Source organism: Aotus nancymaae, unplaced genomic scaffold (assembly GCF_030222135.1).
Source record: "Aotus nancymaae isolate 86718 unplaced genomic scaffold, 86718_ANA_hifiasm-v0.15.2.pri h1tg000067l, whole genome shotgun sequence".
In the NCBI taxonomy this organism is placed as follows: Eukaryota; Metazoa; Chordata; class Mammalia; order Primates; family Aotidae; genus Aotus; species Aotus nancymaae.
In genome coordinates, this window is record NW_026988482.1 from 23,798,342 (window position 1) to 23,814,986 (window position 16,645).

Genomic DNA, 16,645 nt, shown 5'->3' on the forward strand with positions numbered 1-16,645 from the left:
TAAGCCTGTTCTCCAGATAGGATTGGAGAAATATGCCAGTTATTACGAGTGTTTTTACTACATTTCTTCTTGCATTATGAATTGCTATGTTAACTGCAGTAAAGCTGTGAAAATGTTTCCTATAACACTCTATTCTGCCATATTCTTTTGTGAATTTGTTTTAAAATCTAGTGTTTGCCCTTTAGCAAAACGTAACTGGAAAATCTCTCTAAGAGTCTTCTGTGGATAATTTTTCCCCTTTGTGAATGAATTGTAATGAGTTGTAAGGGCTTCTGACTCTTAAGTGCCGAAGTCTTTGTAGTCCTTTGTTCAAAACAACTTGGCTTCTTCTCCTTTTTCACTTGTAACATGGTCAATTTGTGTTCATAACAACAAAATACTTTATTTTAGCCATTTTCTTAATTGGCACCAGATACTTGTATAGTGCCAAGTTACAAGATAACAAGTATCTGGTGAAAACTTTAATTTTAATTATTAAATTGATTTTCTTTTATTCCTATATAGCTGAATTTTAAGATCATTTTATTTTTATTTACTTACAGTCATTAATTGACCAATAATGTTTTTTTGTTGTTGTTGTTATTGTTGCTACTACTCATGGGAAAGTATCTTCAGGCTGGGCCTGGTTACACTGAGTGTTTGTGTGCTGAGCAGCCCTCTGGTTTCTATTTTTGTGATCTGATGTGAGCTGTCTTTGCATACCTCTATCTAAGTAGAACCTAGGTTAAATTTCTGTGTTTCAAATAGCTGGCTGTTAATAGGTTTGTTAACATACTTCACAGTGTTTTAGTCTGGAAGTTCTGAGGTGTGTCTTACTGATGTGTAAATTCAGTTTTAAAAGGAGATGAGAAATGTCCAGTATGACATTGAAAATGGCCTAAATACAAATAGTGCAAAGTTGTTCTTGTCTTGCCAGCTTAGAAAGGTTATTGTCATCACTGTGTACCTGATACCACACAAAACATGCTCATCACCTTCCAAAAAAGAAACTCTTCATCAGATTCAAGGCCTGCTTTCATTCTAGTCTTTTTGTTGTGCTTTCTTTCTACTTCAGGAACCATGGAAGTTATGTGTAATCAAGGGGTGATCTGATATTTGTGTGTTTTTTTGTTTTTGACATTTATGTTCTAATCTTGAATTTATATTAAAATTTTTTTGTCAAGATGTTGCTGCAGCATTTAAGAAAATAATATCATTCATGTTTTCATTAACCTAAAGTAAATTTTCTTCCCTGCTAATCATCCTTCAGATCTTTTCCATATTCATACATAGCATTACTGTTCAGCAGTTCATTCAACCAGTATTGGATATTTATTGAGAACCTACTAGGCTTCCTGTTATGTTCCTACTGCAGTCACATAACAGGAAAAATAACTGAACAAAACAGACAAAAATCTCTGCCCTGGTAGACGTTGCATTCTAATAATCACTGTATACATGTATTTTATGTGTTCTGCTTTTTTCATGTATATTTCAAACATTTTTCCATTTTTACTTTGTCCTCATAATGGCTGTGTAGCATGCCATCTTGTTCTTGAACCATAATTTGCTTGAGCTTTCTCCATTGGGCATTTAAGTGAGTACGTATATATTATAGTTGATGGGGGAGTGGTTATATTGTGTCTTTATGGATATGGCTTTTGTGTCTGTTGGGCCTTGACCAGAGTCTGGGCTAGTGGTCAGATGATTGGATTCCCATGTCTTCCATTTAATATACTGTGACCTCAGATAAGTCCCTCAGCATCTCTATGCTTGAGTTTCCTCATCTATAAAATAATGATAATAACTCCTTCACAACATTAAATGTGATGATAATCCAGGTAAAGTGCCTGGCACATGAATGTTCATACCAATTTTCTTGGTCATGGTAGAAGTGGGGCAAAGACACAAAGAGGAAAGAATTGTAGGACAGATTTGAAAAAGGCGCAGAATGAGGAGCATTTTGCCCCTCCTGAAATGTATCTGCCCTCTGACTCTATTTCTTAAACTGACATGAACTGTCAGAACATGAAGTGCTTTTTGTATCACAAATCTTATAAGCATGAATGATTTTGACTGGGCTCGGTGGCCCACACCTGTATTCTCAGCACTTTGGGAGGCAGAGGCGGGTGGATCACCCGAGGTCAGGAGTTCAAGACCAGCTTAGCCAACATGGTGAAACCCTGTCTCTACTAAAAATACAAAAATTAGCTGGTGGTGCATGCATGTAGTTCCAGCTACTTGGGAGACTGAGGGACGAGAATTGCTTGAACCTGGGAGGTGGAGGTTGCAACAGAGTGAGACTGCGTCTCAAAAAAACAAAAATAAAAAAAATCAATGATTTTGAGGTGATGACCACGTTATATCCCACAAATGGAGAAAAATACAGGCAGGATGAGCAAGGGGTTTGTTTGGAGATTTTAACAGGAAAACAGAGCTGTTCTTATAATTGTGAAGAAATGTGGTCTCTATCTGGAAAAGTTTTTCTCTTTGACTAGCAGTTTCTTTTCCTGGTCAGTTCTACCTGCTCTCATTTCTTTTATTCCTTATTTTAGGCCAATAACAGTCTCTTCAATTCTGTCACTATCCTTTCCCAAAGTCCGCAGATAACCTTGCCTCCTTTTACAAGAAATCTTTCTAATGCCATCAAGCTTGGTTTCGTGGATTTTCTGTCTTAATTGTTGATACCACCATCCACCAACCTGGAAATGGAGGACTTACCCTACCCATTGTTTCCATGAATCCCTCCCTGATCCCCAGACAGAGTCTGTCACCCTAGCCTCTGTACTGCTGTGCTTGTTTCTTGGTGTGTACTTGAAATGTTTGCCAATTAGTTGTAAACTAGGATGTAAACCCTTTGATAGAGGCTCATATTTTTTCTTTACATAACAGCACCTATCAGAAATGCCTGGTTATGTTATGTTCTCAGTAATAGTTGCTTGTTGATGTGTTTAAGCCTAGGCCAATAGATGCACAGTTGAGAATTTAACTCCCGACCTCTACTTCTGTGTGATCCAATTTATAAACAGAAGACATTCTCTTCAAAGGACATTTCATGAAGCCAGCTGGCCTCTAAATAAAAATGGTGTAAACCTAATAGATACATGATTCCCAGCTTATGGTATATATCAGAATTAGTTTTAGCAATTCTCATATAGAAACCTGAACTTCATAAAATTGTAATGAAACAGGCCGGGCGCAGTGGCTCACGCCTGTAATCCCAGCACTTTGAGAAGCCGAGGTGGGCGGATCACTTGAGGTTAGGAGTTTGAGACCAGCCTGGCCACCATGGTGAAACCTTCTCTCTACATAAATATAAAAATTAGCGGGGCATCACGGCAAGCGCCTGTAATCCCAGCTACTTGGGAGGCTGAGGTAGGATAATCGCTTGAACCTGGGAGGCAAAGGATGCAGTGAGCTGAGATTGCACCACTGCACTCTTATCTTGGGTGACAGAGAGACTCTATCTCAAAAAAAAAAAAAAAAATGTAATGAGCTGGGCTCACACCTGTAATCCCAGCACTTTGGGAGGCCAAGATGGGTGGATCATTTTAGTTCAGGAGTTCAAGACCTAGACCAGCCTGGTGAACATGGTGAAACATCGGGCTGAGGTTGCGGTGAGCTGAGATTGCACCACTGCACTCCAGTCTGGGTGACAGAGTGAGACCCTGTCTCAAAACAAAACAAAACAAAAATGTAATGAAACGGAATCTCGAGGGGCTAGACATTAGATTCTTATAGAAGTGCAGAAAAATTGTAAATTATTTGGGTTATTCAAGTGAGGAAGAAGGAGTGCTTGCTGTACTCCTTTGACTGCTGAAAGAATGTGTCCATCATTTGGAGTGTACTAGTTTTATAACAGTAGTAGTAGGATATAAATTGCTCATCTATACTTAAAAGTTGAATAGGCTTCCCGTCGTTTTTTTTTAATTAAACAGAAGATTCCTAAACTACCCTTTGTCTTTTTGATGTCTAAATGTAACCTCATATTTAATTGATTTTCAAGATTAAAGTGGATTCTAGAAACTGAGGGGAGAAGGTCTAGCCCCTGGGGTGAGGGCTATCCTCTTTGCTCTGGCCCCACCATCAGTACCGGTCCTCTGCGAGGTTTTATACTTGAAAGTCCCCCCAGCCTTCTGCCTTGGACCTGGGCAAAGCTAAGAGGAAGAAACAGAGTAACTCACAGTTTGAGCTTAGGGATGGTTTTGGCAAGACTCCTGTCCTCATTCCTCCCTAATCTTCTCAAAAGAGGCTTCAGGTGACTTGGAAACTACTGGACAAATTCTATTCTAACTTGTTTTTTTAATGTTATTTTTAAAATATATTTTTTCCTTTTCTTTCCTGTCAGAACATGTGAACCTTCTTATTTTCATGTGTATATAAACCAATTTTTTAGTGTTTCCACTGTACAGAGTCCTATTGTATTTTATGATCTTGTTTAAAAGAGAAGTTTACTTAGCAATAATTACAAAGAAATTTCTTTAGTAAAAAAAGATAAAATGGGTTCTGTGTCCTTTTTGATGATGAGTAGCTGTAGAGATGACTAATGGTATCTGTAATCTTAAATACAATGTACTTTAAAAGTTTTGAATTTTATGATACTATAGTAGAACACACCAGATCTTCTTTTGCAAATTTGTTAACATTGATTTCTACTTCAAGATGGTTGGCTGCACTCATATACCTTTGCCCTACCTCTACTTCTTCTGTTTATTTTGGTATTCAGATGTCTGTGGCGATTTTATTTGCAGTAGCCAAAAACTGGAAGCAATCTACATATTCATAAACAGATGAATAAACAAACAGTGGCATACCCATAGAACTGCATACTTCTCAGCAGTATAAAAGAATGAGCTACTTACATAAACATCGTTGATAAACCTCAAAAAAAAAAAAAAAGCCAAAGGAGAGAAACATAAAAACTTTATGTCAGTCATATAAAATTCTAGAAAATGCAAACTAATCTGTCATGAAGAAAAATAAATCAACAGTTGTCTGGAAGACCAGAAAAGAGTAAAAGGAGAGAGATTATTAAAGGGGATAAAGTAAATTTGGGAGTGCCCTTCCATTTTTAAATACCGTACAAATGAAAGTAAAGGCACGTGCATGCTGTAAACTCATATTAACAAACAGAATGAGTTGGAGTGGAATGTTAGGTGGGGACATATTGCAGTTGTGAGCCAGTTTGTCCAAATTTTGAAAAGGCTATGGGCTCTGATCTGATGGATGAATACTTGAAGAGATAAGTGTACTGCAAATGGGGGGATTAATAAAAGAGCTGTATATAGACTAGTCATCCCTGTCCTCACTGGGTCTTTAGACAAAAAAACAAACAAACAAAAAAAAAACCCACCAAAAAAAAAAACAAAAGAAAAACTCTTATTTTTATTTGTTTATTGAGACAGAGTCTTGCTCTGTCGCCCAGGCTGGAGTGCAGTGGCATGATCTCAGCTCACTACAACCTCCACCTCTCAGGTTCACGCAGTTCTCCTGCCTTAGCCTCCTGAGTAGCTGGGACTACAAGTGCCCGCCACCACACCTGGCTAATTTTTGTATTTTTAGTAGAGACGGGGTTTCACCATGTTGGCCAGGCTGTTCCTGAACTCCTGACCTCAGTCAACCTGCCCGCTTTGGCTTCCCAAAGTGCTGGGATTAACAAGTGTGAGCTACTGCACCTGGCCAACACTCTTATTTTTAAGAAATGAGATAAACTGGAGATAAATAGGAACCTTAGAATGTGAGATTTGGCTGATCTCATTTATCGTCTGGGGGGTCCTTGAGTCTGGAGTAATAACTGTCTCCCGTCAGTCACCCTAAAGTGACAGGTTCTGTTTCTGTACATAGAGCTTAGAATTCATTTTCCTGTCCCCTCTTCCCTTTAAAAATTTTGAAGTAATAATCACATAACCTAAAACTAACCATTTAAAGTACAATTCAGTGGCATTTGGTACTTTCACAATGTTATGCACCCATCATCTTCATCTTGTTCCAGAACATTTTTTTTTTTTTTTTAAATAAAGATGGGGTTTCACCATGTTAGTCAGACTGGTCTTGAACTCCCGACCTCAGGTGATCCGCCTGCCTTGGCCTCCAAAGTGCTTGGATTACAGACGTGAGCCACCGCACCCGGCCCAGAACATTTTCATTGCCTCAAAAAGCAGTGACTCACGCCTGTAATCCCAGCACTTTGGGAGGCCAAGGAGGGCAGATGACCTGAGGTCAGGAGTTAGAGATCAGCCTGGCCAACATGGTGAAACCTCATCTCTACTAAAAACAAAAATTAGCCCGGCATGGTAGTGGGTACCTCCCAAGTAATCCCAGAATACTTGGGAGGCTGAGGCAGGAGAATCACTTGAACCTGGGAGGCAGAGGTTGCATTGAGCTGAGATTGTGCCACTGTACTCCAGCCTGGACAACAGAGCAAGACTCTGTCTCAAAAATTTATTTTTGTATTTTTTAGTAGAGGTGGGGTTTCACCATATTGGCCAGGTTGGTCTCGAACTCCTAACCTCAGGTGATCCACCCACCTCAGCCTCCCAAAGTGCTGAGATTACAGGTGTGAGCAACCACGCCCGGCCACATATACATACATACATATATATATAAAAACACACACACACACACATATATATAAAGTATGAGTCACTGGTCGCAAGCAAAAAATATATTTGTGCCTGATATATGAACATTCTCCTTTGGCCCAAGGATTAGTGACATTGGAACCACAGTGAAGAAAATGCAATTCTGGATACGAATAGTATCCTAAAGCTACAAAGGTAACTGATAGAGGAACTAAAAATAGTGATTTATGTATCAAAAAATTGGTTTATATATCAAAAAGTTCAAAAGGGGAGATAGGGAGCAATTTAAGTAAGTTACATATTGTAGAGAGTTAGAGGTATACTCAGTGATGTTGGTGACAACCAGAAGAACATTAGAGAAATGACTGGAAGAGATTTCTCCTGGATAGGAAGACCTGGTGGTGGCAAAAAGGAATAAAAGGAATGAGATGGCAGTGTTGTTCCTTTTCATTAAAATGCCTTTTATGTTTTATGAACCATTGGTTTTTCTTTTCCTTTTTTTTTGGAGATGAACTCTCACTCTATCACCCAGGTTGGAATGCAGTGGCATGATCTCAGCTCACTGCAACCTCCACCTCCCGAGTTCAAGCGATTCTCCTGTCTCAGCCTCCCAAGTAGCTGGGATTACAGGCATGCGCAACCACACCTAGCTAATTTTTTTTTTTTTTTGAGACGGAGTCTCACTCCATCACCAGGGCTGGAGTGGAGTTGCGTGATCTTGCCTCACTGCAACCTCTGCCTCCTGAGTTCAAGAATTCTCCTGCTTCAGCCTCCTTACGAATAGCTGGGATTATATGTGCCTGCCACCATGCCCAGGTAGTTTTTGTATTTTTAGTAGAGACGGGATTTCACCATGTCGGCCAGGCTGATCTTGAATTCCTGACCTCAGGAGATCCGCCCACCACAGTGTCCCAAAGTGCTGGGATTACTGGCGTGAGCCACTGCTCCCAGCCCAGCCTCAACTGATTTTCTTTGTTCGTTGGCCATTCGGATAGGTTAAGAATTATTTCCGAGTAAACAAGTACTTCCTAAATTTCTAATGTCGTTTTAACTTTCAGATAGATCCTGGGAGAGATGGGAAAAAGATAGTTTGACCTCTTCTTTTTCTTTTTTCTTTTTTTTTTTTTGGAGACAGAATCTCTGTTGCCCAGGGTGGGGGCCAACCTCCACCTCCTGGATTCAGATGATTCTCCTGCCTCAGCCTCCTGAGCAGTCGGATTACAGGTGGCCATCACCATGCCCCGCTAGTTTTTTTTTTTTTTTTTTTTTTCCCTAAAGACAGAGTCTCATTGTCATCCAGGCTGGAGTGTAGTGGCGTGATCTAGGCTCACTACAACTTCCACCTCCCAGGTTCAAGTAATTCTTCTGCCTCAGCCTCCCAAGTTGCTAGGACTACAGGCATGTGCCACCATGCCCAGCTGATTTTTGTTTTATTTTTATTTATTTATTTTTTTTGAGACGGAGTTTCGCTCGTTACCCAGGCTGGAGTGCAATGGCGCGATCTCGGCTCACCGCAACCTCCGCCTCCCGGATTCAGGCAATTCTCCTGCCTCAGCCTCCTGAGTAACTGGGATTACAGGCACGCGCCACCATGCCCAGCTAATTTTTTGTATTTTTAGTAGAGACGGGGTTTCACCATGTTGACCAGGATGGTCTCGATCTCTTGACCTCGTGAGCCACCCGCCTCGGCCTCCCAAAGTGCTAGGATTACAGGCTTGAGCCACCGCGCCCGGCCTGATTTTTGTATTTTTAGTAGAGATGAGGTTTTACCATATTGGCCAGGCTGGTCTTGAATCCTGACCTCAGGTGATCTGCCCACCTTGGTCTCCCAAAGTGCTAGGATTGTAGGCGTGAGCCACCATGCCCAGCCAACCTCTTCTTTTTCAAATAACTTAAAGATCTCTCTGTCTTTAATATCTGCCTTCCACTTTTTATTTTTCTGATACATCCACTGAAGCACCACTTTATTTTGCTCTGTTGAAAAATTTAAAGTGGATTCTCCAGGCTCCAGCCTTATTGTTCTCTTTCCCTAACTCATATACTTGATTTTAGCCTCCTCCAACCTACTGACAGCATCACCACCCTTCTTGGAACCCTTGAGAGACTGCTAAGCCCTCCATCTTTTTTTAACCTATCTCAGAGAAGCTGTGTCTGGCCTCACCTGCATCCCTGTGCATCCCTGAGGGCTTGGAAGGCCTTGGCACCTTCATACACTCTTGCAGTGGATGTGGGTGTGTGGTGACAAGGCTGGACCACAGGAGAGAGGCAGAGGGTGGTGTTGGTGTATGAGACCTAATGCTAGCACAGGTATTGTTCCAGGTTCTTGGGTTTGGCAGAGAGGGAGTCAAGTCAAAAAATTTCTGCCCTCAGTGAGCTTTCATTCTGTTCCTGTTGATGGAGTTTTACATAAACAGAAAGATTATAAAAATAGGGTTATATGTTTTGAGCATAAAGGGGTATCAAAGGATAACAGTCGGTGAGATAGTAGCTCTGTCATTAAAACATGCTTTTGGAATCTGTGGCTTTTTCATTAAGATGTGCTGGTCTCTGAAGTGCCCGCCCTTTAGAGAAGATGGAACTACCATAGAGCATTGTTTGAAATAATTTTTGGACAGGATGGGCTGTGGTACAGGAATGGAGACTCAGCTTTTAGTTCTACTGTGTGCAATTCATTTGTTATCAGCTCCCATCTGCATTTCTTTTGGTTGTGGTTGCCGGACATAATCTGCCTATGTGGCATTCCGCTGGAAATCTGTTAGAAGTCTAGAAGGGGCAATAACTGGCCAGGCATGATGGCTCATGCCTGTAATCCCAGCACTTTGGGAGGCCAAGACTGGTAGATCACCTGAGGTTGGGAGTTCAAGACCAGCCTGACCAACATGGAGAAACCCCATCTCTACTAAAAACAAAAAAAATTAGCAAAGTGTGGTGGCGCATGCCTGTAATCCCAGTTACTTGGGAGGCTGAGGCAGGAGAATCGCTTGAACCTGGGAGGCGGAGGTTCTGGCAAGCTGAGATCGCACCATTGTACTCCAGCCTGGGGAACGAGTGAAACTCCACCTCAAAACAAAAGGGGCAATAACCAGCCCTTTGTATTAATTACTTCTCAGGTTTCCATTAAATACACCCTAAAAGATATGCTGGCTGGGATTTACTTCACAATAATCTGGAGGGAAGTGGGGAGGGCTGGAATGGAGACATAGTGGGTCTGGCGACCAGCTGGTTAATGGATTTCGTTATACTCTTCACTTTGGTAGATGTTTGAATTTTTTCGTAATTAAAAAAAATATGCCCTCATGGTCAAGGAATGATTAATATTTTTACATTATTACATTTTGCATAAATAACCTTATATTGAGTGAGGTCTTTGGTATTTTTGGTATTGATTTTAATGATTGGAGTCCATAGCAGTTAGGACTGAATCAAGGTTAGGCTAGTGAGAAGTCTTCAAATTTGTGTTTATTAATCAGATTTAAAAAGATATAACATTTGGGTGCCTCAGTTACAAGTCAGCCCTCCCTCCTTGTCCCTGTAAAGAAAAGTAGAAGGGGCAAAGTTATGATCAAGTACCAGAGAGCAGGTCTTTTAGAGGCTGAGAATATTTAGGTGTGAAGTATGGGAGAAATGAAATCCTACCACTTTTAGACTTCAAGGGTGAGCCTTGTTTAGGGTCAGAAGCCCTATGAGACCCCATTACCTCCACTACAAATTATGCTGATTTTGCCCCATTGTAGGCTGGTGTTTATTTATTCCTTTGTCTTTGTGCTTTAACCTTCTTTCTTCCTCTTGTCCCTTTAGTACTTTCTTGCCTCCCTCCATATCATCCCTTGTCCCCGGACCCAAATCCATCCATCTTGATCTCTTTAGGCTGATTTTCCGATACCATGTCCCTTTCTAGCCCAGGCCCAGAAGCTGGCCCACAGTTCACTCCTTTTCTTCATTTCTGCTTTTTAGTGAGTGACCACTAGTGTTTGTTAACAAAAGTGATCGAACCACGAAATAGCAGGCTGAGGCATGAAGACCCATTCATGTAGCCTTAAAAGATTTCAGGCAGTTGGCAAGTAAGAATTCTAAATAAAAATTGAAACTACCACCTGTATTTTTTCAGGCCGTTGATGCTCACTGCCATCAGCTGCATCCTCCCTATGGCACTGGTAAGTGTGGGAAGGGCTGGTGACAGTTTTGGTGGGCTGCTGGATTTCTTTTTTCTGGGGTAAAAATCTATTTGCAAGCTATGTTGTTAATTTGCCCTGAGGGCTGGAGAGCTTGAAGAAGCTAGAGGGGACTAAAAAGATAAAGAAGCAATTGATCATGTTCATAGATGTCCTTGGGGAACTGTTGTCAGGAGCAGGGGCTATTTAGCATGTGCCTTGATCCGTTATAAAATTAGTATGTTCTATGACACTATTTTGAATAATAGACATGTACTATCCATGTGCCCTAGGATGTCAAATAATAACTGTTAAATTTCCTGGAACTCTCAAAATATTTTTTTCTGAAGATAGATGTTGGTTGTGTACTAGAAAGGGTCCTGAATGTCATATGTGCTTACCATTTCCTTCAGTAGCAGGATTTATCTCTCTCTGGTATTTTAAGTTGTTTGTGGTCAGAGGAGTCAAATGTTTGTTCCAATGGCCAGTTTAAACTTCTGATAGAGACTTGCTTGAATGTGGTTGTGGGGAAGGGACTTGGTAGAAATCAGAAGATAGATTTGTGGCTGTTATTTACTAACAAACTTCAGGTGGACTTGGGATTTGTGATTTGAAAAATGATATCACAATTCTGCTTACACTGAAAAAAGTTGAAACAGAAGTGGGGCAGCAAGTCACAGAATTTCTAGTCTTTGAGTCCACAAGCAAATTGCTATTGGAGTTGCCTTACTTAAGATCCTGAAACCCTGCAGCCTTATCCTTGTAGCAAGTAGGTCAGAGGACACAGAGATTCATAAGTTTTATCTTAATAAGGTAGTCTCCATTCTAAGCCGACAGTTTGATTTTGACAGTTCTCTAGTCTAACACCCTTAGGCTGTGGAAGAAAGTGCCTCCAGAACATCTTACAAAATGCTGAGATTGTAGATTTGTATACTGCTAACCACTGCAGGAACCGCTTGCTGGTTATAACCATGACTAAAACATTCATATTCACTTCATTACATCTCTGTGAGAAAATCGTACCATTATTGACCCACAGCCTGGATTTCCCCCTGGTCTCCATCCTCCATTCCTCAGCCCTGCTTGTGAAGCATGCATAGAATTGTGTGACACATTTACTATGTTCTTCATTTAAAAAACAGAAAGGAGAACTGGACTCCCAGGCAGCTGTCTATCCTTTAGGTTTCTAGGCCAGTGTAACAAAATGGTAACTACTGAACATGTTTTCAGGACCTGTGTCAGAGAGTATTTTCCAAAGGTCATGAGCAAACACCTTCTGTCATCCTACATAGAGGATGTTTATTCATGACCTTTGGAAAATACAAATGACCATAAACAAAGTCTTTTTTGACATACATGTAGCACATGTTTCCTGAAATAAAGATCTGGAAACTTCTGAGAGTATTGACATTGTAAATGCAATGGCAAAGCAAAGCCATATTGGGTTGAGGGCTATGGATAATGCAGAGCAATGTGTAGGGTAAATGACAACAGAGGAGAGAAAGCTCATTTGAAGCTGGAAAGAAAGCTCCCCAGTAGCGTCTCACCTGTCATGGTGCAGGTTTTTTTTTTTGAGACAGAGTTTCGCTCTTGTTACCCAGGCTGGAGTGCAATGGCACGATCTCGGCTCACCGCAACCTCCGCCTCCTGGGTTCAGGCAATTCTCCTGCCTCAGCCTCCTGAGGATTACAGGCACGCGCCACCATGCCCAGCTAATTTTTTGTATTTTTAGTAGAGACGGGGTTTCACCATGTTAACCAGGATGGTCTCGATCTCTTGACCTCGTGATCCACCCGCCTCGGCCTCCCAAAGTGTTGGGATTACAGGCGTGAGCCACTGCGTCCGGCTGATGATGCAGGTTTGAAGGACTCAGGGAAAGAGGGAAGATGGGATGTGCTTGGTCTTTGTTCAGATGCGATCTTTGACTCTGTGAAAGCCTTCTTTGGACTACTCAGAAACTTGAGGGCACCCTTTGCTCTTCAGTAAACTTTATGCTTGCCCACACTTCTCTGTGTTGCTCATACACTTTCTTTCCGTAGCTCCCAGTAAAATGAGAGAGTTCTTATCTTTGGGGCCTATGTTCTTGCTAAGGGACAGGCATAAATGTGATTGCCCAAAGTCAGTCTAGGGAGTGAGAAGGCAGGCCTAAAAGCCATGCCTATGGAAAAGTGATATTGAAGAAGCTGGCTGACTGGGAGCAGAACATCCAGTGGAATACTCAGAAACCTTGGTCACGGAGATCAAGAAAGCCAGAGAATGTTGTAGAGTTATCAGCATTTTAGGCCTATGTGGAAATGACTTTATACTAGGCACTATTATATTGTACTCTATAGTGTATATAGTCAGTTAGCCTTAGTGAAAACTGTTAAAACTCTAAAGCGGTATTTGTCATTTTGAGGATTATAATAAGCCAAAGTGAACTATTTGATGGAGTAATATAAGGGTCAACCTTTTGTATATTGTGACATTTGATTGTGTGAGTGCTAGCCATTGAATTAAATTTAACAAACTTTCTGCCCTTAACTTTTATTATGAAAAATTTAAGAGAGAGGCCGAGGCGGGTGGATCACGAGGTCAAGAGATCGAGACCATCCTGGCCAACATGGTGAAACCCCGTCTCTACTAAAAATACAGAAAAATTAGCTGGGCGTGGTGGCACGCGCCTTTAATCCCAGCTACTCAGGAGGCTGAGGCAGGAGAATTGCCTGAACCCAGGAGGCGGAGGTTGCGGTGAGCCGAGATTGCGCCATTGCACTCCAGCCTGGGTAATAAGAGTGAAACTCCGTCTCCAAAAAAAAAAAAATTTAAGATAAATAACTTTAAACAGTTGTACAGTGGGCATTCATACACATACTCTCTAGATTATACAGTTGCTAATCTGTTGCTCCATTTGCTTCATCATTTATCTGTCCATCAGTCAACATCATTTTTGAAACAACTCTGTTAAAGTATTTACATGCCATTAAACTTATCCATTAAAAAATGTACCATTATGGCCGGGCGCAGTGGCTCACGCCTGTAATTCCAGCAGTTTGGGAGGCTGAGGCAAGTGGATCACGAGGTCAAGAGATTGAGACCATCCTGGCCAACATGGTGAAACCCCGTTTCTACTAAAAATACAGAAAAATTAGCTGGGCCTGGTGGCATGCGCCTATAGTCCCAGCTACTCGGGAGGCTGAGGCAGGAGAATTGCTTGAACCCAGGAGGCGGAGGTTGCAGTGAGCTGAGGTCGCGCCACTGCACTCCAGCCTGGCGTCTGGTGACGGAGTGAGACTCTGTTTAAAAAAAAAAAAAAAGTACCATTATTTGAGTTTTATTAAATGTATACATCTATGTAGTCATTACCACAGTTTCAGTTTTAGAACTTTTCATCACCTAAAAAATTCCTTTGTGTCCATTTGTAGTTGATCCCCATTCCCAAGCAACTACTGATCTTCTGTCTCAATAGTTTTGCCTTTTCTAGAAATTTCATACAATTGGAATCATACAATATGTAATCTTTTGTTGCCTGATTCTTTCTCTCAGCATAATGGTTAAGGTTCATCCATATTGTGTCATATGTCAGTAGTGTGTTCTCTTTTATTGCTGAATAATGATTTTTCATTGTATGGATGTGCCACATTTTGTTTACCCGTTCATTTGTAAGTTGGTGAACGTTGAGTTCTTTCTAATTTTTGGCTACTATGCAGTATGCTGCTGTGACCATTCATGTCCACGGCTTAATATGGCCATGTGTTTTCATTTCTCTTGTATAGATATCTAGGAGTGGGATTGCTGGGTCACGTGGTAAGTGTATGTTTAACATTTTAAGAAATAGTTCAACTGTTTTCCAAGGTGGCTCTACTACTTTACATTCCCACTAGCATTTGTAAGGGTTCCAATTTCTCTGCTTCCTTGTTAACACTTGGTATTTTAGGTCTTCTGGATTATAATCATTCTAGTGAGTGTGAATAGTATCTTGTGGTTTTAAGTTGCATTCCCTAATGGCGAGTGTCATTAATCATTAATGTAATTAATGATCTTTGTGCTTATTTGCTATTCATACATTTATTTTTTGTGGTGAAATGTCTATTCAAATACTTTGTTTTTTAAAATTGCATTTTGTGTCTTACTGAGTTCTAAGAGAGCTTTATATAGTTTGAATGAAGGCTTTTATTCAGATGTATGATTTGCAGATATTTTCTCCCATCCTATCATGTGTCTCTTCCTTTTTCATTTTTTTTTCTCTTTTTTACTTCATCTACTTCTGCTTCCTACTTTTCCATTTTCTAAATGATGTCTTTTGAAGAATAAAAGTTTAATTTTGAAGTCTAGTTTATATTCTTTTCCTGTTAAGGATTGCGCTTTTAGTGTCATATAAGAAATCTTTGCCTAAACCAAGGTCACAATTTTCTTCTGTGTTTTCTTATAGAAATTTTATAGTTTTAGGTATTACATTTAGATATGTGAACTCTTTTGAGTTAATTTTTGTGTGGTATGAAGTAATGGTCTGTGTTCTGTGTTTTGTTTTGTATGAACAGTTATTTAATTGTTCCAGAACCATTTGTTGAAAAGACTTTTTTCTTTATTGAATTACGTTGACATCTTTGTTGAAAATTTACCATACATGTATGAGTTTCCTTTTAGACTCTGTTTTTATTCTTTTGATCTATATGTCTGTCCTTAAGACAGTATCTCCACTGTCTGTATATAGCTTTATAGTAAGTCTAGAAGTCATATGGTGTAAGTCATTGAACTTTGCTTTTTTCTTTCAAGATTGCTTTGGATATTTTGGATCCTTTACATTTCTATGGATTTTGAGATCAACTATTAATTTTATTAAAAAGCCTGTGATTTTGATTGGGATTTTCATTTTGATTGGTTTTGATTGCCATGTTCAAAATCTGTTTTTTGCCCAATATGGTAGCTATGTTTGGCCATTGCTCATTTGAAATATAGTTTGAATTGAAATGTGCTGTAAGTCTAAAATACACAGTGGACTTAAAAGGAAACAAAGGATAAAAATAAGCTGGGTGCAGTGGCTCACACCTGTAATCCCAGCACTTTGGAAGGCCAAGGCGGGCGGATCACCTGAGGTCGGGAGTTCAAGACCAGCCTGACCAACATGGAGAGACCCCAACTCTACTAGAAAATTAGCCAGCGTGGTGGCGCATGCCTGTAAACCCAGCTACTCGGCAGATTGAGGCAGGAGAATCGCTTGAACCTGGGAGGTGGAGGTTGCAGTGAGACGAGATCGTGCCATTGCACCCCAGTCTAGGCAGCAAGAGCAAAATTCTGTCTCAAAAAAAAGAAAAGGTTATCAATGCGCTTTTATGTGTTACATGTTGAAATAATTTCAGATATATTGGGTTAAATACAATTATTAAAATTCACTCATTTAATTTTTTAATTTGCTGCTATATAGAAATACTTTTTTTTTTTTGGCTCTTTCTTTGAATTCTAACATTAGTTTTGTATGTATTGACTGTATCATCTTTCTTCTTTTTTTAAATTTTTATTTTGAGACAGCGTCTTGCTCTGTCACCCAGGCTGGAGTGTAGTAGAGCTATCATAATTCACTGCAACCTCAACCTCCTGGGTTCAAGTGATCCTTCTACCTTAGCCTCCCAGATAGATGGGACTACAGGTGCATTTCACTACACTTAGCTAATTGTTTGTACTTTTTGTAGAGACAGAGTTTTGCCATGTTGCCTTGGCTGGTCTTGAACTCCTGGGCTCAAGCTATTTGCCCACCTTGGCTTCCCAAAATGCTGTGATTACAAGCATAGCCACTGTACCAGGCCAACTTTGTTTTTTTTGTTTTTTTGGTTTTTTTTTTGGTCAGGCTGGTGTTGAACACCTGACCTTGTGATCCGCTGCCTCGGCCTCCCAAAGTGCTGTGACTACAGGTGGGAATCACCACACCCGGCCATTTTGCTTTTTTTTTTTTTTAGA

General features: G+C 40.4%; 1 protein-coding gene across 5 annotated transcripts in view; it reads left to right on the top strand.

Moving 5' to 3' along the window:
- ARIH2 (ariadne RBR E3 ubiquitin protein ligase 2) overlaps window positions 1-16,645 on the top strand; it is a 65,084-nt gene that overhangs the window by 14,062 nt on the left and 34,377 nt on the right. For 2 of the 5 annotated variants that reach the window (XM_012467680.3, XM_064367064.1), the window contains one exon: window positions 10,669-10,714. The exons of the other annotated variants lie outside the window; for them this stretch is intronic. In XM_012467680.3, coding sequence (XP_012323103.1) covers window positions 10,676-10,714 — 39 coding nt within the window. In that variant the 5' untranslated portion in view covers window positions 10,669-10,675. The remainder of the gene's footprint in view (window positions 1-10,668; window positions 10,715-16,645) is intronic. 5 annotated transcript variants of the gene reach the window in all.